Consider the following 24,480-nt stretch of genomic DNA (forward strand, 5'->3'; position numbering starts at 1 on the left):
CTTCTCTCCGTCCCTCTGTGTGTGTGTGTGTGTGTGTGTGTGTGTGTGTGTGTGTGTGTGTGTGTGTGTGTGTGTGTGTGTAACAACACTAATCCCTACTCAAGGCCAAACCTATATAGATCATATCCCAATCATCATATTATTGCCTTCAGCCCAAGATAGAATAGAGAGGGAGATAACATACAACAGTTATCTCTCTGTCCCTCACACACACACACACACACACACACACACACACACACACACACACACACACACACACACACACACACACATTCTCTCCACCCTTGTGATATTTTCTCTTTTATTGCTGTTTTCTGTTTATTCCTAATTTTCATCATCCACTAAATGTTCTTGTCCCTTCAAGAATTTGAACTCAAATTCAACCCATACACTTACAGCAGCTGATCATAGCAGAGCTGGAGAGACGCAGGAACTGCCAAAGACAAAATCTCTGGGTGGTGAGCAGCTTTGAAGTACAGAGAAACTGCTTCCTTGTGGTTCAAAGTATTTCCTGTTTTTTGTTTTTTAGTTACATTAAAAAAAATTCTAAAAATTATTTAATGGGTGGAGGCATTCATAGACTACAACAGAAAGTTCTGTTTATATTGTAATATGGTATTTGTCACGGCTGCCGAGGCGAGCCGTGTGGAGTTAGAAGAAGGACCCAAGATGCAGGCAGTGGATGAGATGCCGGTGAGTTTATTTACACAGTGGTGAGAAGGCAAAACAGGCAAGAGGGAAGACAAAACTAAAGACCTGAACTGGGAAAGCTAAATGACAAACCTGAGATGAAACAAAAAAGGGAAGAGAGGCAGAGAGACGAGCAGGACACCGAGGAACACAGACTGACGCGGAGTTACACAGACGAACCGGCAACAGGCAGGAGAACACACAGGGCTTAAATACACACACCAGTAATCAGGGGATGGGCTGACGGGACAGGGGAAACGTAAACTGATCACACTCACATACGACACGGACCTTCACAATAAAACAGGAAACTCAGATACATGGAACCAGACAAGACATTGAACTAAACAGAGAGATTCAGACGCAGACTCAGAGGCAGATCGAAAATAACACAGAACTTAAACAATCATCATCTAGAAAATGATAACAAACTAAAAGCGCTGGGTCACCGACCCAGGACCATGACAGTATTGTATGGTATAACTACAATGATAATTTAAAAAGAATAACAATAATGCTGAAACTAATTAAAACTAAACCAAAATGAGCAAACATATTGTAAAAACTAAATTGCAAATAAAACTGCAAATAAATTGAATTATAAACAAAAGCAGAACAATATAAAATAAAAACTAACAAGAAAATACAAAACTATAAAACCTATATATAACTTGTGATTTACAAGTTGATATGAGCATATGAGCGTGGGATTTCTACTGTTTTTCTCAGCCAGGCCCACTCCTCAATCATAATAGGAAGAAAAGAGAAAGATCACAGTGTGAGTAAAAATTACTTTATAAAGGTTATGGTAGCTTAGTCGTCATGGTTACCATCATGATCACTTTTCATGAGTATGTTGGAAGTTTCCCGTCAAAGTCTGATATTTTGTTGACCCATCCATCTGCTGTAACCTTGTCTTTCTGTGGACTTCTTTGTCATTTTTTAATAACACCGACTCACTTCCTCCTTTGCTCTCAAAATAAATATCATGGCTGCTACAACTTTTTACCATTTGAAATAAAAGTGTGTTAACTTAGTGCACTAGCGAGAATATCCATTGCTGTCGCACTTCCAGAGATAACAGTCTAAAATAACCAGGCATTTGGTCCCCAAGTGGGTAACATGTCACAACACCCCTGCCTACTTCTCCTATGCAGGCTCACACACCAGCAGTGTCTTAATATGAGCTGACAAGCGTCAACACATCAGCATATGCCATCATTCAAGATCAAAGAGATCGGGTGTGTTCAGGGTGGTATGGCCGTAAGCAAGGATATGCCATATCTATTTCACAACATCAGTGGATGGTAGCTATTCAGAGAAGTAGCAAATGCATTTAGTTACTGGAGTGGTGTCACAGCTACTGTATACAGAATACTTCCTCTGGCTACAGGGTCACTGTGTGTTGCACTTCCGAAATATTTTTTTTTCCTTTCTTCTCCATTTCCCTTTTATTTGCTGTGTATCTGTTACTGCCTCTATAATTTCACACAGTTTGCTAGTATCACTTTGTGCTCAGGCCATTCCCTCTCTTCCGCTTCTCTGTCCTTCCTACCTTCACAGAGTGTTTCTGTTGGATTTGTTCCCAAAACAGGAGGACAGCGGTTTGCTTTCAGTTTGTAATTGCAGTTGTAATTGCTTATATAGACAAAAACCTGAAATACCACACATGGATCCATACCATTAACAGAAGCTTCTCAAGAACAATGTTGCAAACTAGGCCTATACGGAGGCTAAATGCAAGTAGAATTAAATATTTTGAAATGTAAATAAAATAGCTAATGACACTAAACGGCACAAATTACCTCTTATACCACTTTTCTTCTATTATGGGTTAATAGGAACCACCTTTTATATATTTTATGCATATTTTATTTTATATATAAAATATAAGGTCAGTCTATTACTCTTTTTGACAAAAGGAAAAACTGACATGTTTGTGTCTGAATTCACCAACAGTGACAGGTTTGCTCTTTAGATTTTTTTAACATTATATGTTAGAGTGGGGGGGAAACCTAATGCTTTAAACACCTACTGTAACTAAATAATAATTAATTCCATTTTCATAGTAAGCCTCCAAGAAAAATGATTGCCAAGAACTTTCAAAAGCCTACAGCTGGTCCTGCAAAACCCCCCTCTTCCTCCTTATTGCTCTCTCGCCCCCTCTGGTGAGACCAGCTGTCTCATAGCAACAGGATGACACTGTTCCTGATTGCCTGACCACCTACACACACACAAATGCATTGTACACATAATCATGTATCCCTGACAACATTAAATTGCCTTACATTTAATTCCTGAAAACCAACATCAGCATAACTACTGCTCTCACTTGAAACCAATCCGACAGATTAATCTAACCCTAACTACTGAATTTAAATTGTATTGTTAAGCAGAAACTGGCTATAAGTTTAACTCAAACATGGCCTAAACTATACTGTCACTAGTTTAAAACAACTCTGAAAAAACAAACATACTTAGTGTCAGGCAAGCTAGACAGTTAACTCCAATCAGTTAACGTCTTCATCAAAACAAAATTATTCTGAAATCATTGATGTGAAACAACACTGTTCCCCATTTTAATGAAGATGGATATAAAAGACAAAGAATAATTCAATGGGTAACATGGGCTGCAGATAACACACCACTGCATTGCCTTTGACTGAGTTTACGACTCACTGCCTGGACTGGGAGAGGATGAACAAGGTTACACTGTCTAACTCTAAACTCACTCCAAACTTAAAACATCAACCTTAATTTTAAGGATCTACGTGTTGGGGACTTGCTTTTCGATGAAGACATTATCAAAATGTCACAGTGCAAAATTGTAATAAATACATGTTCCTAGCTCTAGTCTTTTTTCTTTTGTATTTTTTTCATTATAAGAAAACATATTTTATGTTTCCATATGAATGTATTTTCTGTTTTTCCATTTCAGCAAACTTTCATGAAATACCCACATATCTAGAAAAAAGCGTGAGGTTAATGTGTTTACATGTGTTTTTGTGTAAAAGTGCTTTTTGTTGTTAAGGTGGACTGATAAATAGATTCAGCAAAAACTCCTTTACAGTTAATACAAGCTGCAGATCTATTTTTCAACCAGACCTTGGTCTCCGAGAGGCAAGTAAAGCATGCTGCTGTGATCAATGCCCATTCATAACAGCAAAGTTAAAAATAATAATAATAACAATACTCTTTGGGCTTTTTCAAATAAAGTCTTTATTTTTACATTACTTTTAGTTGAAAAAAGGCAAGATGGCCTCTTCTTGGTGAAATTACAAAAAACTGTGTGCATAAAGAACTTCAAAGTGCAGGAATGCAGAGCATACACACATACTTACAGATGTAAACTGAAAAAGAAACACACACGTCGATGCATGCATGTGCCAAAATCCATCTAAAACAGAAACTATCTGCACTTTCTTTCATGTCTTTGGAAAAGTCAATACAGACAAAAAATATGCAAGAGGAAAAAAAATTAAAAGAAAAAGTTTGAGAAAAAAAATCCTTTTTTCTACTGAGCTGGTTCTCACAAGGAATAGCAGAGTATCTATTACACATCAAAGGCACAACACTCTGTTTTTTCCTTTTGACTCTGTTTCCCTTCTAATAAAGAGAAAAAGGGTTGAAACTAGCAATGAAAAGAATAAAAAGGGGAATGCTGTGGTAAGGAGCTACGGTGGAAAGAGATGCTCTTTAAACTTTAATAGAATGTTTCTCTCTCTTCCAGGTAGCTTTTTTTGCTGATGACATTCTTAAAATGATTTCTTTGTATAGAAGTTGGTAAAATGTGCTATGCTACACTGTTGCACCCTCAAAAATGACAGTAAGGGCATAAAGATTTTTTTAAAGGGTCTTTTGTAAAAAAAAAAAAAAAAAAAAAAAAAAAAAAAAAAGAACAAACACCTGATATCAAACTATTCAGGCACTGGCATTCCCAAAAATAAGCACACACACGTAGCCTGATACCATCAAACATTAATATTGCAGAGACAAATGCACACAAAGCATCAAAAGCAGGTAGAATGACAAGATCAAGAGAATCCCTGCATGGAAAAAGAAATAACATCACAACAAAATATCAAAAATAAGTCTCTTTCATGTCATGACAAAAAGGAATAAGTAATTTTACCCACAATGCAGTTTTTAAGTTCAGGAATGAAAGACACATAAGCTGTCCATCTTCTTTTGTGACATGAACAACATGTAAAGCTATTTCTGAGCAAACAAGTGAACAAATAATGAGCTCAAGTCACAACATATGGATCAGGCTCTGATCAACACACTGGAGGTTCAGTATATTGTTGTAGTTTTGCTTTATTTGATGTTGTATTGATGATAGAAGAGAACAACAATCCTTATAGTTGTCTCTATGAGCACATGCGTACACACAAAGACATTCATTTAGGCCCCAGTTACACAGGCCTAGACCATCTGATTAAACTAGTTACAGTGGCATAACGTGTATTCTTCGACTGGTTGGTTGGTTATTGGAGCTTGCCGGCTGGTCCATCCGGGAGAACCCTCTTGGCGTTACTTTTAGTTGGAAGAAAAGAGTAAAGGTGGCCACTTGTTGGTAAAATTATAAAATATTTGCAGACGAGTTGGCATGGAAGATTCTAACTTGCCAACTAACCCTTGCCAACTACTTGGCAAGTGATAGTCAAAGTGTGACACAAATAAGAACCAGTCACATTTGATAGTAAATTTCCTTTTGAAGTGTGTTGACACAACAACTGACTCAGTGTTCTCTTTTTCCATTTTGCATTATTTTTAAGTTTCACTAAAGAGTAAATGGCGAGAAGTTGCAAGCCTTGGGTTTCATCAAAACTAAGGGTGACCACATGAGCGGGCCCAAAACTGGGACTTTCTCTCTCAAGTAACTTTATATTTAAGATGCTAAAGCATATCGTTAGGGCTGGATCGGGTGACCCTGAATCCTCCCTTAGTTATGCTGCAATAGGTGTATGCTGCTCGGGTATTCCCATGATGCATTGAGTATTTCTTCTTCAGCCACCTTCTCACTTACTATGTGTTAATAGACCTCTTTCCACTGAATCATACTTATTATTAATCTCTGGCTCTCTTCCACAGCATATCTTTTATCCTGTCTTCCCTCTCTCACCCCAACCGGTCGCAGCAGATGGCCGCCCATCCCTGAGCAGGAGGTTTCTTGCTGTTAAAAGGGAGTTTTTCCTTCCCACTTTTGCCACAGTGCTTGCTCATAGGGGGTCATATGATGTGATGCCATTTGATATTATACAGCAATTTAATTCACTGGCAACATGCTATTAATTTGTAGTTATCTTAACTACAAAAAAAGACACACACTGCTCTGACATTCGAAATCAAAGATGTGATGCCAGAGACCTCTGTGGGTGGTCAGATCTCAGCCAAGAGTGTGTGCACATTCACTACTTGATGTTCTAATTTGTGTGAGAGTCCTGCCTTCTGGGTAGAAGCCTCACTCTGAAGTTTGCCAGCCACTGAAGAACTCCTGCGTGATCTGCTCCCATAAGTCACCACTACTTTCCTTAACTATAGTGAGGCAATTGTGCGTCTTTTCTCCTCACGCCTTCCTAGGAATGATAAAACAGAATCTATTTGTCAGTCACACTGAAGAATATCAATTGTACATATGTTAACGAGCATAAGCTGCAAATTCAAAGGTATTGATTTAAGTGATTATTACCCTGATAGCGCATTCAGAGACAGATATCAATTACATAAGATATATGGCACAAGACGCATGGTTATCTTAGCTGCCAGTTTCAGGATCTGAATCAATTTAGCAGATAGAATCAGGCTTAAATCTGGCCAGCAGCCAAGGATATTTTTACAGGAGTTTGGGTCAAGAAGTTAAAAGCTAGCATTTTTCAGTCAATTTTACAATTTTAGGAAGCATCCATTTTCTTTGTTTCTGGCTCTTTTATGTTCATTCTGACCTTCACTTTTTGCCTTTAATTCTTACACTCAGCTCTGGCTTTCTTTTTTGCATTCTATATACCTTCCTCTACACTTCTTGCCTCGATCTTGCTTTCTTCTTCTGTTTTGCGTGCTCTCCTTTCTGCCCTCTGTCTATTGCTGCATTATCATCCATCTGTAGCTCTCTCAGGTGAAACACAGTCCTCTGTCCTCCTTTCCATCACTCCATCTCTTTCTGTCCTTCACTCTCCCACTTCTGAGTTACGAGAACAGACAGTGACAAGGACCTTGTCCTATTCTGCTTCATTTCTCTCAATTTATTTTCTCTTCCCCAGCCTTTGGGTCCCTGTTTTTATTTAGAAATAACATTGGCTCTGGAAGATCACAGTCATAATCACAAACTATAAATACTCCTGAATTACTTTCAAGATCAGTTGATTCGTTAGTGACATGTGACGCTACATTTGGCCACATTTAAACCCAGCACATGCACAAAGCTCAAGACCTGTATTTATATTAAAGTAAATTGCTAATCCAAATCAGGCAGTACATTGATACATTACATGCATAAGAAAAATAACATTTATTCACTATATGATGGGAAAATTGTAAAGTAGGTGACTGCTACATTTTGTAAAATGGAAATGAAATCCAATTTTAATGAGTTTAGAAAAGGCATATTTTTCAGCTGTGAATGTAATCCAAGCAAATTGAAGGAGAAGCGTGGTGTGGAAAACATGTTAATGTTATCTCTCTCCTTTTGTCACACTTGCTATCTCAATTAAACTAAGTTCCTCACAGTCTTCAATGAATTACTGCAAAAGCTGGCACAAATAAGAACAGCACACATAAAGGAAGCAAGAGAGCGAGAGAGAAAGGTGTCTAGAGGTGTCTGTACCTGGACTAGACTGGACACTTCATTCCCCCCATCACCTCACTTTCTGTCTGTCCCTCTACATTTCCCAGAGCTTATTTCATGCCCCTGAAATCTAGCACCAGGTGTTGGTCGCCTTGCTGGCATATAACTCAACTCAACCTCCTCCATATTACTCTGTCGTTCCGCTCCATCCAGCCCTCGATCTCTCCTCTTTCCCTCCTCTTCTCTGTGCTGCTCTTGCTTCATTTGGCTCATGATGAGGTGTCACCACTCTGTCCTTGAGTAGACGAGAATCCCCTCTGACAAAAAGTGTTTGTGTGTGCGTATGGATCCCAGCATGTGTGTAATGTGTTTGCCTGTTCCTGCCTTTCGCTGCAAATGTGTATGTGTGTATGTGTGTGTGCATGCGCGTGTGTGTTCAACATGTGTGTGGCCTACCCTAGCCTGCAGAAGTGAAAGACATCAGGATTGTGCTGTCACAGCAGGAGAAGAGATGATTTACTTGTCAGGGGGCTGAGGGACAGGAAGGCAGATACAGCTAACAGATAAATGCACTGCTGCTGGTGGGATAATGTAAAGATGCTAGGCAATACTGCAGGGACAGTACAGCTGAAGGACCATTGATGCAGAGCGAGTTGGGGCACAGGTTGTCTGGCTCCTGCAGTCATGTTTGTTTCAAATTATGATTCATATGGTGTCACCTTCGTATCTTCAGCATTTTTGGCTGTACCTTATTTTCCAGCTTAGAGAGTTAGAACGTCCTGTGGTCATGTGGTTCTAACACAACGCTATCCAATTAGGCTGAACAATCTTCAATTCACAAATGCATATATTGGATCTTAGGGGCAATCTTAAGGCAATGCCCTACAATGTCAAAAATCGTCATGTTATATATTAAAAACAGGCTGAAGTCATCATGTTGTAATAAAAACATCATAAAACATAAAATTTTTGGTATAGCCAGTGCTCTTCGGGAGGAATTGCACTCTCTGAGTGCTCTTTGCATTTGGGTTGGACATCACCTGCTTCTAGCATTTCCTACTTTGTTAAAATTATAATTAATAGTGTATTTTTTATACAGCTGTCATATCAAATCACAGTTGATATGATAAAGCACAATGTAGTAAACTGATTTTTAAATAAAGTAGAAAAATTAACAATATAAGGACATAATAAAATGTTCACAAAACAGGGAGCGTAATTAAGCTATTTTAATATAGGCTGTGTGTTTTGGCTGTTGTGACACCACAACCGCTGGGATGAATAAAGTATAACATGCCTTATTGAATCCTATCTTGTTTCATCTTAGAGATTCAAATTTGTCACTGAAAAAGCAACCCAACGTAACCCATTTACCCTAACAGAGAATTTTGCTAACAAGATTGAAGTATCGTGAAATTCTTTAAATAAGATTTGTTCAGTATTTTTACTGTTTGTTAATAAAATTAACACAACTGAACTTTTTAGAGTGTTAACAGTGCCAAGGCTGGTATTTATCAACCTGGGTCAAAATCATTTAACCCTAATATTTAATTCAATTGTAATATTGAGCAAAATTTATGTCATAATGGCATCAAAGTCTGTGCTTTGGGACGTGACAGACAGGACAAGATGGTGTATAAGGAGACGAATATTACCCTGTCATTTCAGTGTCAGTTCCACAGTCTCTGTAAATGATAACCAAGCTGGGGCACATGATAGCTGGCTTGCTGCAGGGAAATGACAAAATAAATGTTATCAAGGAATAAAGGTTACGCCGCATGTGCAAGTTGGAGGCTGAGAATGCAGGGAGTGAAAAGTCCATATCTGCTTACAGCATTTGGAGGTATAGCCTCCTGCACAATCATGAGGTAAAAATTAGAGAAAAATGTGTTGTCAGTATAAAATAATCAGATTTTCTGAAGAGTGGCTAAGCTAAATACTGCACTACCATTTAAGTTAAGTTTAGTTTATGGCCTGTGTGCATTACAGAATATGAGTCCAAGTGCAGCGCTAAGGCTTGCCCAGATTTACACTAAAGCCACAACAAAGAGCCACTGATTTGTGTACCTGACAAAACAGGCGATCATTAGCTTGTCATAGCTGGACCACATAATTACCAGATCATGATTACCTTGTCATTACAACATAATTCAATTTTGAAATAAAATTGTTGTTGAGAAACAGAGTCATGTTGCAATAAGCTACAAATGATCATAGCAATTTGTGAAGAATTTAATGACTGAGATCTGAGACTGTTTAGCACCACTGTGCAAAGCAGCATATTAACTTGTCATTGCTGGACAGGGGGACATAGCCTGCAGCAGTGCACATGATGACAACTGTAAAGGTCCCTTCATGGTGAGCTACACCTCAAATTAAAATCTAATATTGAACAGTGAACAGCCTTGTGACATTTATGCTGCAGATGAAATGGCACCACATCGTTTCATTCTTTTGGACAGAGACAAATTTGTACATCTCTCAAAACCACTATCTCTGAAGTAGTCACAGTGGACAGAGGAAAAATGTACAAGATAATGAAAGTCTGCAGAACAAATGCACACCCGCTATTTCCTTGATTGCAATTTTCAGTGAATTAAGGAGAGACTGTTGTGGTCATTTGCAACACAATTTCAATAGTGCTGCAATACTGAAAATAATTCATTCAATATGTCAGTGACAGGTCAGCTGAAACAAGCATTTGAGCGTCAATGCCAGAATCAGGGGTATAGAAAACATCAAGGCCATGTAGTCGAGCTATGTGACATATCCAGGATGAACTGTGCCATGAGCCTTGATCATGATGCTGATACTGCAATGTATTTTTCATATGCCACATTTCATGGTAGAGTGCTGATAATACTGCTCCTCATAAAAATGTTTCATTAAACTGAGGAAGGATCCTTTATGCACTGACATACCATGGCACCTGTTGTGTCTGCTGTATAACATTTAAAATTATATTGATATTTACACTGATACAGTGTTCAAAGTGATATTTTGCTTTTAGACATTGCTGCTAGTATGGGCCACTACTCTGGCCAAGACTAAAAATGCAGCAACAACTATTAGATTATTTAATATGAAAGCTTGTAAATGTATTTCCTTTTCTCCCACTGGGGCTGAATCTTAATCACTTACCTGATTTCCCCCTTGCATCAAAAGTCGATCAGCGTTTTCAGTTTACCAGTGAAATATGTCTGCAAAAAGCAATAGATGAATGTGAATGCTGTTTGAGGTAATTCTGGATGATTTCACTAAATTCCACTCAGCTCAAAATATCAAAAAAATAAGAATGATCAATCTGGCGTTGCTGAGCCACTCTTTCTCTGTTTGCTGTTCTTGCTTAATGCTGTGTGCAAAGTGACAGAAAAAGTGCGTTTTTTCACCAGTTCTTATTATTTCACCTTTTCTCAGTTATACTTTGGAATTTAGACAGATAGGTATCAAGCTGAAATAAAAGATTTTAGTAAACGGTTTCAAAGAAGTAATAAACATACCACTGCACTACAAGGTTTTAAAATTGTTTACTGTTATTAGTGCTCTTATTTCGGCCTAACTGGAGAAATAGAAGAATATTTTTTAAAAGAAACCACTGTAACTTTGGAGGTATTGCGTATGCTGTAATGCTGCTGCAAAAATGTGTATAACTTTATAATATACACTCACATTATTAACGCAGCAAAAACCCAAATTTTCTTCCTTTCATTCACACACTCTACAGTAAGTGCAGATGTGATTGCTGTGGAAAAGGAAGAAAGTAGTTGCAAGAGTATGAGAGAACATAAAGTGGACAGAGCATTCCCTTGTGCAAAACTGGCTAACATAGGGTATAAAGGTCACACAATGAGAAACAAATGCACAACACTGTCACGCACCCCCTGAGGCTTTCACAGGAAAGGTTGAGTGGCAAGTAGCGAGGTGCGGCATCAGTCATTGTTAAGACTGATCGCTCGTTTGGAAGCTTTAGGCTCCACTAGGATATGTGTGTGTGTGTGTGTTGTGTGTGTGTCTGAGTATGTATGTTAGTGATTACTGCCATGAGTGGTGATCTGGGGACAAGTACACAGTAAATGCACCACAGGCCCGTGGATGCAAAAGGTTTATATAGTAATGCATTCACACATTTACACCTATTTCCTCAATGGTTATTATATGCATAAAGTGGTCGTCTGCAGGACTCTGTCTGGCCAACTGTGTGTGTTTGTAATTGTTTAAATCATATAGTGATGCGGACCCTAGAGTCTCCCCAGGGCCAAGATCAACCCCACCATGTTTTCTCTCTGCTAACAAAACATGTCTGCAGTCTGCTCTGCCTTTTTCCCCATGTATCTACTGAGTAATGCATCCCCAGACAACTCCCATTTCATGATTTCTTGTATATCGACGAATGTGACTTAGGTATGCTGCATGCATTCCTAAAATATCCCTGATGCTTAATTAAATTCTGCAGGCCTCACATGCCTCAGTTAAGCTTAGTGATTCAACAAAAGGTGAAAACCACTGCTGACCATAAAGATCTCAAATTTTAAAAAAAAACAACAACAACATCTTGATGATCTGCAAGGCTTTTAGAAAAATATACTGTGGACCGAAGTTGAACTTTTTGGAAGGTTTGAGTCCCTTTACATTTTGTGCATTTCGTGTAAATTTCTTAAAAAGAACATTGTGCCAACAGACCAACATGTTCGTCTAAGGCTGTTTTGCTGCTTCGGGACCTTGATGACTTAATTGATGTCGTAACGGATGGAACCATGAATTCTGCTCTGTAACAGAAAATCCTGATGCATCTGGCCATTAATTAAGTTGCATAACCCAACTCAAGCACGGTTGGGTTATGCAACAGGAAAAGGATCCAAACCGCACTAACAACTCAACCACAAAAAAATACAAAAAATATAATAAAATAAAGAAAACAAAATGAAGATTTTGGATTGCCCAAACCAGGCACTCCTAATTGATGTCCAATTGAAATGCTTTGGCATAATCTTAAACGGGGCATTTATGTTTGAAAGCTCATCAATGTGGCTGAAGTAAAACAAAGAAGAGTGGGCCAAAATTCCTCCACGCCAATATGAAAGACTCAGAAGATTGCTGTTCTTGCTCCCAAGGGTGGCACAACCAGTTATTAGATTTAGGGCTCAATTGCTTTTTCACACAGGGCCAGGTACAGTGGGGCAAAAAAGTATTTAGTCAGCCACCGATTGTGCAAGTTCCCCCACTTAAAATGATGACAGAGGTCAGTAATTTGCACCAGAGGTACACTTCAACTGTGAGAGACAGAATGTGAAAAAAAAATCCATGAATCCACATGGTAGGATTTGTAAAGAATTTATTCGTAAATCAGGGTGGAAAATAAGTATTTGGTCAATAACAAAAATACAACCCAATACTTTGTAACATAACCTTTGTTGGCAATAACAGAGGTCAAACGTTTACTATAGGTCTTTACCAGGTTTGCACACACAGTAGCTGGTATTTTGGCCCATTCCTGCATGCAGATCTTCTCGAGAGCAGTGATGTTTTGGGGCTGTCGCCGAGCAACACAGACTTTCAACTCCCGCCACAGATTTTCTATGGGGTTGAGGTCTGGAGACTGGCTAGGCCACTCCAGGACTTTCAAATGCTTCTTACGGAGCCACTCCTTTGTTGCCCGGGCGGTGTGTTTTGGATCATTGTCATGTTGGAAGACCCAGCCTCGTTTCATCTTCAAAGTTCTCACTGATGGAAGGAGGTTTTGGCTCAAAATCTCACGATACATGGCCCCATTCATTCTGTCCTTAACACGGATCAGTCGTCCTGTCCCCTTGGCAGAAAAACAGCCCCATAGCATGATGTTTCCACCCCCATGCTTCACAGTAGGTATGGTGTTCTTGGGATGCAACTCAGTATTCTTCTTCCTCCAAACACGACGAGTTGAGTTTATACCAAAAAGTTCTACTTTGGTTTCATCTGACCACATGACATTCTCCCAATCCTCTGCTGTATCATCCATGTGCTCTCTGGCAAACTTCAGACGGGCCTGGACATGCACTGGCTTCAGCAGCGGAACACGTCTGGCACTGCGGGATTTGATTCCCTGCCGTTGTAGTGTGTTACTGATGGTGACCTTTGTTACTTTGGTCCCAGCTCTCTGCAGGTCATTCACCAGGTCCCCCCGTGTGGTTCTGGGATCTTTGCTCACCGTTCTCATGATCATTTTGACCCCACGGGATGAGATCTTGCGTGGAGCCCCAGATCGAGGGAGATTATCAGTGGTCTTGTATGTCTTCCATTTTCTGATGATTGCTCCCACAGTTGATTTTTTCACACCAAGCTGCTTGCCTATTGTAGATTCACTCTTCCCAGTCTGGTGCAGGTCTACAATACTTTTCCTGGTGTCCTTCGAAAGCTCTTTGGTCTTGGCCATGGCGGAGTTTGGAGTCTGACTGTTTGAGGCTGTGGACAGGTGTCTTTTATACAGATGATGAGTTCAAACAGGTGCCATTCATACAGGTAACGAGTGGGGGACAGAAAAGCTTCTTACAGAAGACGTTACAGGTCTGTGAGAGCCAGAGATTTTCCTTGTTTGAGGTGACCAAATACTTATTTTCCACCCTAATTTACGAATAAATTCTTTACAAATCCTACCATGTGGATTCATGGATTTTTTTTTCACATTCTGTCTCTCACAGTTGAAGTGTACCTCTGGTGCAAATTACTAACCTCTGTCATCATTTTAGGTGGGGGAACTTGCACAATCGGTGGCTGACTAAATACTTTTTTGCCCCACTGTAGGTTTGGATAACTTTGTTCCCTTAATAAAAGAAATCATTATTTAAAACTGTATTTTGTATTTACTTTGTTTTTGCAGGAAAGAGGGAAATACATATTGGTAAGGTTCTCTTAGGGAGCCTCTGATGGCGCTAGACCAGCTGTTTCTAGTTCTTGTTTCAAGAAACATTTTTTAAGAAACATTTTTGCTAAGAAAAAACAGTCCATTTTAAGTCTAAGAAGAAAGAAAACAGCATTACTTTCCAAACTACCAGTGTATTTTCCTTAATTATTACGCAGCACAGCTGTGTTAGCTCATCTTCAAGCAATTCATAATGTCAGGTGGTTTAAAGTTCACATACACATAGAACAGAACACATACATGCCTACAAGCAATGTGAAGGAGAGGGGTTCATACTGTGAATTACTTTACTGCTCAGCAAACATAACAAAACTCGTAAACTCCAATATGCACACACACTCATGAAGTCTAAACACTGTAAATTAACCTTTAAAAGGCCAATTCTAGCCCCATAGCTATTAGACCTTTAAACACTGCTACCCAAGCAATACACACACGCACACCCACCCCCGCACACACTCACACGCACACAAACATGAATAAACATAAACACAGAAAAGCCATGATTGCGAGTGAAATTCTATTTATGTAACACACACACACATGCACAACCACACTATGTTGTGTAATGGAAATATTCTTTCTGCAAAATTGGGTAATTAACTGTAAAATGAACTGATGTGGATAAAGAAGGTTACTGACTACTTCACTCTGAAACTTACCTTCAATATGGCACACTCCTGCTCCGGGCCATCTCTAAGTGAATGTGTGGGCATGTGTGCATTATTGAATTTATAATGAAATTAAAAAACACTGTGGTATGAGTAAGAAAAAGGTAAAAAAAAATTTTTTTTAAAAAGGAAGCCTAGAGTAATTTGGGAATAGTTTTAACCTGTACTCATTTATATACTGTAATGCCAAGTATTCACAAGTCTGCCTTTACACACATACGAACATGAGTGAAATCCCATTCTTAATGCATTTGGTTTAGTATGATGCTGGCCCACCCTTTGTAGCTCTAACAGCTTCAACTCGACCATTCTTCCAGAAGTGCATGCATTTGTGGGGTTGAACACTGATGTTGGACGAGAAGGTTTGGCTCACAAATTCCACTGTAACTCATCCCAAAGGTGTTCTGTTGGGCTGAGGTCAGGACTCTGTGCAGGCCAGTCAAGTTTTTCCACAGCAAACTCGCTCATCCATGTCTTTATGGACCTTACTTTGCGCACTTGTGCGCAGTTCTGTTTCAACAGAAAGGGACCATCCTCAAACTGTTCCCACAAAGTCAGAAGCATGAAATTGTCCAAAATGTCTTGCTATGATGAAGCATTAAGAGTTCTTTTCACTGGTACTAAGGGGCTGAGCCCAGCTCCTGAAAAACAACCTCACACAATAATCTCCCCTCCTTTACACATGACACAGTGCAGTCGGAAAAGTACCATTCTCCTGGCAACTGCCAAACCCAGACTCGTCCACCGGATTGCAAGCCACAGAAGTGTTATTCGTCACTCCAGAGAATCCAGTGGCAGCATGCTTTAAAACATTTAAAACATTGCATTTGAGTTGCTGCTATTCCCAATCACTTCCATTTTGCTGTAATTCCACTAATAGTTGACTATCTTTTTCAATATTTTTTCATTGTTACTCCAGGTGTTAGAAAGTAGGGGGAAAAGTAGACGACTGTTCAATACAGAGGCAATGGTGATATTAATCAACTGAAATACATTTTTAACTCTGCATACATGAGAACTGAAGTACACTGGCTAGCTACTAAAGGTTGCCTCTGTTAAGTGAAATTAAAATACATCAGTACCTTACCAGTCAACACTGATTATCACTTTAACCCCAAATGTAACGTAAGTCCGTGTCAAATTTATCAATGAATGATAGAAGGGAGGGATTTATCTTAGTTCAAAATAGTATAGGTTAATAAGTTACCTTGATTTGAGTAGTTTAATTAGACAAACAATTTTGTCTAAATACCAAAATTGAAAAAAAAAACAGAAATATTAATATGTCAGTCTTGTGTTTTCTATTCATTTGCACATTATGCAATGCCGTGTGATGTTCCAATTCCAATGGCTAAGAAACTTCAAAGTGGTTAAATTCACATTCAGCTGCCTATTGCAGTGGAATAATTTGCCACCCGGAAAGGCTTTGTTATTAATGTGATGCCACAGTCAGGAATCGTAATGCATCACAGCCTATCTGTTATGGATTCAAAACTGAAAATGAGGATGCATGCAAATGTTTGGGAAGTCTCCACTACAATAGGAATGAAGTCAGTGTGGCTGAGAGTGAGGCCCCCACTTTCAAATTGTGCAGCTGTCACATTGGCAACCTCAACAAACATGACTGTCACTACAATATAATGTATTTCACACTGGAGCACATTGAGTAATCAGTTCACGTGTGTTTTTGCACTTGTAACATAATTGAACTGAACTGGTGATACACAGATGAAGAATTGCACTCTCTAACTTGGAGGTTAGAGAGGCAAGCTGCAGCCCAGCTCACTTAAATGAATGAGTAATGTTCTCCCATCCCTCAGCAGCTACTTTTGAAGTGCCCTTGGAAAAGGCACTGAACCCCCAATTGCTCCAATTGAGCTGCTCAGTGGCCAGAAATGCAAAACTGTGGCTGCACTGGGTGGTTACCAAATGGATTTAAGTGAAAGAGTGTAACCAAGGTGGGAAAACAGCCACATTGCAAATGCTGTTTCATTCAGTTTCAGGCTTGTATCATAGGTTGGTTCATTTGGCTGTCCACTTTGTGATTAACTAACCATAATTTAGAAGTTATGTTCTATGGTGGCTAGAAAAGGAATTACATTTCCTTGTTTTTTCACCAGTCACAAATTTATAGACACTATTTATAATGTATAGTTATAGTTATATCAGTGTTAACTCATAATCTGTAGACTTACGAAAGATAAACTCCAGGTTTCCTTTGCCTGTTGCAAGTCCAGAGCTTCTGATCTAGAGGGTCAAATTCAATCTGACTGCCCTTATTATACTGTATATAATTTATGGTGCAGCTATTACTAAAGATCAATACCACTTAAACTGCTCTATTGATATTGAAACCTGCACTGATTTATGACCCCATAGGTCTTTGGTTAAAAACACACACATTCACATGCACACACAAACACGCACACACATACCAATTGTAGATTTTATATAATGCAGTGTCTTATCAATGTCCCGATGTTGTCCTTGTTCTCTGTTCATTTCCTGAGAGTGCTTTTTGAAACACACACACACACAGGCACTAGACACACACACATTTGACTAACTGAAGAAAAAAAATCTGGTTTTTCATTAGATTGGATTGCTGTGTGTATATACTGCATGTGTTTGTCTCCACTAGTCCAGAAGGCTATGTGGTCAGTAAGCCTGTGCAGTTTCTCTCTTTCTCTCTCCCTCTCAAACACACACACACACACACACACACACACACACACACACTTTTGCTGTATTAGAAAAGCCACTACATTCATTTGCAGTTCCTACACTTTTCAGCATTTAATCATGAATTATGATTTCTTGCATATAAACTCACTCAGATGTGCATACCTTCAAACCTTCACTATACAGAGCATACTGCAGGAGTGTGTATGTGTGAGTACTTCTGAGTGCCAAAACCCAATGCACTCAAACTTAGGGACTGTCACCATTGCCAAGGACATGACACCAGCTCTGCAGAAAACATCAAGCAGATAGATAAAGAGATGGACGTAGCAGAACTAGATGGAAATACTTTAAACTCAATATGTAGTGTGATGTAGTAGTTCTTACGTGGGATGGGAGGTACGGGTGATCATTATTTTTAGAGAATAACAGCTAGAAATCCTGCATGGTCATTTACTTTTTTAAGGAAAGGAAAGGTCATTATTCTTTTAACATAGCGCTATAAAACTAGAGCCACCAACTTTTAATATGCAATCACAGTAACATTCAGTAAGTTCCACTGTACAGAGATTAACAAAACATAATCTAATGACAGCAATGACAGCTTAACTTAATTATTTACCTTTAGTCATTCAGAGAGAATGGGAATAATACATGCGATGCTGAATTTTATTCAAAAAGCTCAGTTGCATTAGCGGCAACCACATTGCTGTTTAAAAGTTTTAAAACTACACATTTGCTTTTGCTGTTTAGGTGTGTATCCAACACAGTTGTGATTGTTGGTGAGCTGTGCAACTTACAAAGATTCATAACAGAGATGCGCATATATATGTCTTCATATATATCTTTGCATAAATGTAACTATCAGATTGCCATAATATTTTTACACAAAGTTCCCAGAGTTCTTATTTAAACTTGTTATCAATAATTACCTTTGCCGATAATTAATAAGTCGGTAAGTGATTCATCAAATTAACAGAAATGAGTGCATGTCTAAAAGGAACAAGCATCAAATAGACACCAGAAAATAGCAGAGACAAAAACATTAGTACTCACAAAATTCTGCAGGTCAGTTTCATTGGCTAACAGTTAAGGTCATTTTAAAATCCGAACGCCAATTTTGATCTTTTAAATCAGCAACCAGCCAGCTGAGTCCAAGTCCGTCTGGAGCTCTGCATCAGTGCGGTATCAAGGTTCCCTTCTCAGAAATTTGATCACATAAAATGTTGCTTGAAATGTCAAACCTCGGAGGAATTTTATTGATTTGTTAATTTATCTAGTTACTGGTCACCAATAAATGCAGCAGCACGCAGTAAATAGACATTTCCACCCACAGTCTGTGTCTAAATTGTATTCCCTATTGAAAACTCAGTGGTATAATAGGTGTACAATGTATGTGGCCATTAATGGCCATTAATGTGTATACTACAGTGAGCTTTCTTAACTAGAATTATTTACTTATCTTTCAATACATGTCCATGACTGCTAACAATGACCTACTCTAGAGTTAGAGTGAATGTATTTTCATTATATAATTCAAATGTATAATGAATTGAATTAGCATATATAAATAGAGAACCGCATTAAAAACAGCCAAAATACTGAGTGAAAGTTGAGTGATAAATGACTAGCAAACATTAACAGAGGTGGCAAAAAGTACAAACATTCTTCACTTAGGTAGAAGTACGGACACTTACACATACACATTGTTTAAAAAAATGATTTGGCAAAAGTAAAGTACTGATTCAACTTCTTTATTCAAAGTGGAAAAAGTTCCGAAATTCACTCAAAGTATAAAAGTAAAATATAGTTCTTTGGAGGACATCAGCTACCAGCTATTTTGTTCAAACGAAACTGAACTTCATGTCACAAAAAAAATAATACAAACTTTACTTCAACCCAAATTCTAATTCTAAACTATTTAGTCAGCTTGAACAGGTGTTATCTAGAACACACAGAGATTAAAAGCAAATGGAGTTCATCTCTATTTTCTTTCCTACAGTGTGAATGACTTTGCCTCTGCACCAAAACAGAAAAATGAGTAAAATCGAGTGTAGTGTTGTAAGGTGGTGAAAAGAATTCATATGGACAATATTTTCGATATTTTCTATTCTGAGCTGCAGTGGATTTTTTTAATGCATCAGCTGCCATGTGCTGGAGCTGCTGCTCCAATATTCACTGCACTTTCTGGATTTACCAAACAGAATTCAACATAAGCCGATGTTACATGAGCAAGTGTAGCTGATTTCTGACACCTAAACATTATAAGGCTGGAATTCAGTGAATGAATCTAATCAGCATCCCAATCTTTACCTTAAATGAATTTTGAGCTCTCCTACCATTGATGTAACCTAACATTGACCATGAACATCTCATCTTCTCTTCACCAGTCCAACATAGCTGATATTTGTTGAGCTGTTAGAAATGTTGCATTTGAAATTACCTGCTGCTTCAAAAAAAAAGTGATTTCCTTCACGGGGGAAAATAATTATTTGATCTCTTTCTCAATTTGTAAGTTTGCCCACCATCAAAGAAATAAACAGTCTTTCATTTTCATGATAGTTAATTTTGATGGCGAACCAAAAATCAAGGGGAAAAAATATATATGTAGAAAATCTGTGGAGGGAGCCAAAGCTTTGAGTTGCCAATCAGCAGCCAAGAAATCTAAAGGATTTAAAGTTTATTTAAAGAGGAGTGAGCCAAAATTCCTCATTTGATGTTCAAATCTGGTGACCAACTTCAAGAAATGCCTTACTGCTGTGCTTGCCAACAAGGGTTTCTCCACAAAGTACGGAGTTATGTTTTGCTTGAGAATCAAAAACTCACTTCACTCAGTGACATCCATGACAGGATATAGAATTTATGTAATGTGCTTTTTGTAGATTTTTTGGTTAATATTCTGTCTTGCTCCATTAAAATGAAACTACCATGAAAAGAGACTGCATGCTTGGTTCTCTTCTGAATTGCTCACTCGATAATATCATGAACACATCTTTTAAACTTGTGCCAAAAATGGACTGTTCCAGACTTTAACCCCTGAATATAGTGACTACAGTTTTAATTGGTTTGATACTGGGAATTCCACAGTGATGTGAAATAACAACACAGATCAAATGCATTAAACCTAAAGTAATGAGCCTGTTCTGAAAATGTAACAAGCAACAGAAAGGAAATATATCTGTGTTAAAATATGAGGAGTAAAAAGTAAACAATTGTCAGAAAAACAAATATTCCAGTAAAGTACAAATACCTGAAAAGTCTACTCAAGTAAAGTAACAAAGTAGTTGTACTTCATTAATTCTTACCTCTGGTCAAACGTAACTAGAAGCAATGTCTTATTATTGTTTTTTTCCCCATTATGTTGCTCTCATTGTGAAGTGCAAAAAGATTCATCCCACAAAACACCGAATTTGACCTACATGGACATGCAAATGCCTAGGAAATTGGACAAAAATGTCAACGGCTAGAATAAAAGGATAGCGCGAACTATATAAGCGTCCTTCACAAATATAGTCGGGAAAGCAATGTCTACACAGCCACATAGCCTAAATCTGTGGGCACAAGTACACACAGGTATTTATTTCTTCCCCTTGACATTAGGAATCGCCAGCTTCACTTTTAAGCCAGTAAAAACCTGTATTACACCGAGGGAAATGAAAAGTAAGATTAATAACTCAAGAAAGGGGATAGAAATGATAAGTCTGGTGGCAGTCTTACTTCTCTATCTGTTTCTATGAATGTTTGCTAATTCATTTACACGTCGGGCGCATTCGTCCCGTCGATCGAATGTCCCAACACCGCACAACAGTTCACTGCAACAAATCTTTGTGCAAGCAAAGCTTAGTGAAATTTACCTTACACGCTGAATGCTGACACACGCTCGCCCTCACACTCCTCTTTTAACCAACATGCACGAGTGTGGTTTTATACTTAACAGAAACAGAGAGAGAGAGAGAGGGAAAGCATATCTTCGATAGTGCTGCAACTACATCCGTTTACTCGACCCGAATGTTAAACCCCATTTGATGATTGTACCTCAAGACTTTCAGATACCAGTTAACCTCCCAGCATCGAAAAGTCACTTGGTCCTCCCAGAAAGAACAAACAACCTGCTGGCCGCCCATCCAACTAACCAACAGTTAACAAGCATCGTCTCATGATATCAGCTTTACCCTTCAGCACCAGTCAGTCATTTGCGGATTAATCCAACCAGCCAATAACAGCCATAAGACAATTCACTCATCATTCCAAGTCACCCAATACGCCACCAGTGTCTCCACTCATCCACCCATACAGAAGGGTATTGCAACTCTCTCTGCAGGAATAAGTGCGCGTCTCTATGCTGCGACTGTCTTACCTTGAGCGCTTCTATATCCAAAGACGTCGAGCGGTCCATGACAGAAAGTGAAGTAGCTTACTGCTAATCAGTCACGAAAATACAAGTCCCACAGGCGGAGAAGATAAGAGGGGAAGAGATTAAAAACGGAAACAAAAAAAAGGAAGAAAAAAAGTTGGGGTGCTCTCGAGAGTCCCAAACTCTGCTGCGATATCCCCTTGATTATTATTAGGATTTGTCTATTAATATTCCAGCACGGCACGACGAATTTTCTCAGTTTCAAGCCTCCCTCTGGGTCGCTTGGTAAAATCAGGACTCCATAGCATGGAAGTACCCCCCGCCTCCAGTCCCCGGTTTGTCCGTGCAGAGAATTGATGGGTGAATTTGAAAATAGATAGAAAAAGAAAAGAATTCGCCGTGCGTAATGTTTTAAGCTGCGGCTTTTGCGCACTTGGTGATCCGTTACGTGTTTTTGTGTTGTTACATCTGACTAAGAAATATCGCCCCTCTGCTGGAATGAAGCCGGGATTTAGACTCTCCTGATAGTCGGTCAGCGGATAAATGCCGTTATATCCCGTGGAATCCCGGTAAATGTGAGTGTGCTGTGTCTGGTGGGCAAATGGAGAGAAGACGTCCGGCTCAGAGAGATGATATTCTGCCTTGCCTGGGCGACTTCCATGCGGCAAACCGCCAGAGATATCAGCTCTCCCTGAAAGAAAAGGGAAAGAGAGAGGGCGAGAGAGAGAGAAGGGGGGAGAGAGAGTGAGAAAGAGACAGAGAGAGAGAGACCGGATGGAAGAAATGCTGAAGATAGGAGATGGAAAACTAGAAAATAGGCAATGATGTTGACGTATATAATTTCAGTGTCTGACGCCCCAGAGTGTGATGTTAGCTGTTTCTTCTCTCTCTGTGTGTGTGTGTGTGTGTGTGTGTGTGTGTGTGTGTGTGTGTGTGTGTGTGTGTGTGTGTGTGAGTGAGAGATGGATTGGGGGGGGGGGGGGGCATTCTAATCAATTAGATGAATGGACAATGCTGCTTGCCACAGAACTCAAGAAGGGTATTTAAATGCAGAGGCTGTTGGAAGATGGTTGTTTCAGAAAGTCTGGGGAAGCTTGTGTGTGGTTTTGTGTGTGTCTGCATTTGAAGTGTGTTTGTGAGTACAAATGCAATGCAAAAGCATTAGTCTGATACACTATCAGTCTTTTGATATTGCAGAAGACGAATCATACTGTGATTGCCTGGGAACAGAAAAATACTGTAAAAGAGTCAGTGAATAGATCATATATATAGATTGACAAAATTTCTTTCTTTTTTGTTATGTTATGGTGTAAACTGTCCTAATTCCTTTACTTAAATTGTCGCCGCCTGCTGACTGCCAGGGCTTTTCCTCATCCATAAAACACCTTTTAAAAAATGTTTGCAAGAAGGTGTAATCATAAAACGAGGTGAGGAAAAGAAAGCGAAGAGAAGATGATGACCAGAGGAGAGCAAAGCAAACTAATACAGAGCTGACGGGGAAGAAGAGCAATGTAGTTGGGTACAAAAGAATGAGAGGAATATTTAAAAGAGGTGACGATAACGGCTTGTCAAGCACTAAGTTGCACAGACCAGGAAGAAAATGGGAAACATAGGGTGACAAGATGTTGGGAAGAAATGTCAGAAATGCTGACTATTCAGTCTAAAAATCTTCAAGACCTGTGCTTTAAAAGTATTGTTAATATCTATAATTGACTTTAGCATCTATCACTAGCCCTAAGAGATGTGTGGTTATGATACATAATATTGTCACAGAACGCATTCCCAAGTGAAACAAAACATATAGCCATACAGTTACAAGAAAGATTTGTTTATCATTTTGCACAGTCATATCATATTTAGCAGTAGTGCATTATTGTTGTACAGAGCTAAGACTGAGAGTTGATGAACACATAATCATAGGAAAACACACAATAACTCCCACTCTCTGTTTCTCTGTCTCACACACACACACAGAGCCATAGACTTATTGAATGGCACACTAGAGAACAGAGGAACATTTGTTGAGGGAGTCCGTCAGAGATAACGAACATCATATTAATGAATGCCTCAGTCAATCTCTTTGCTCCTCCCTCTCTGTTTGTCTGACTCTTTTCCTATGTACGCTCATTCGATACATGACTCGCTCTAACTTCCCTGCTGCTATCTTTGCCTCCAGTTCCTTCATATTCCAATCTCTCTGTCTCTCTCGCTCCTCCACTCTCTCGTTTCCCTTTTATTGTTGCATTCTCTCAACCTTTCTGTTGGCTGCACTATTTTCCTTTTTCCTGCAGCTCTGCAATTCAGAGACCACAACCACCTCCATCTAGTTCCACTGTTTCTGTTTTTTTTTTCCTGTAAACTTTGTGTTGCAGAGCAATTAATCACTTTTCTTAGTCCTTGT

At 39.0% G+C, this 24,480-nt stretch overlaps 1 protein-coding gene across 1 annotated transcript in view; it reads right to left on the minus strand.

Annotated features, from left to right (window-relative positions):
* LOC113023928 (zeta-sarcoglycan-like) overlaps nt 1-22,758 on the minus strand; it is a 384,596-nt gene extending 361,838 nt beyond the window's left edge. Inside the window, exon 1 of the mRNA XM_026170405.2 lies at nt 22,083-22,758. Within this exon, the coding sequence (XP_026026190.1) occupies nt 22,083-22,121 (39 nt within the window). The 5' untranslated portion in view covers nt 22,122-22,758. The remainder of the gene's footprint in view (nt 1-22,082) is intronic.
* Between the last annotated feature and the right edge of the window lie 1,722 nt (nt 22,759-24,480).

Source organism: Astatotilapia calliptera, chromosome 6 (assembly GCF_964374335.1).
Source record: "Astatotilapia calliptera chromosome 6, fAstCal68.1, whole genome shotgun sequence".
Lineage (NCBI taxonomy): Eukaryota > Metazoa > Chordata > Actinopteri > Cichliformes > Cichlidae > Astatotilapia > Astatotilapia calliptera.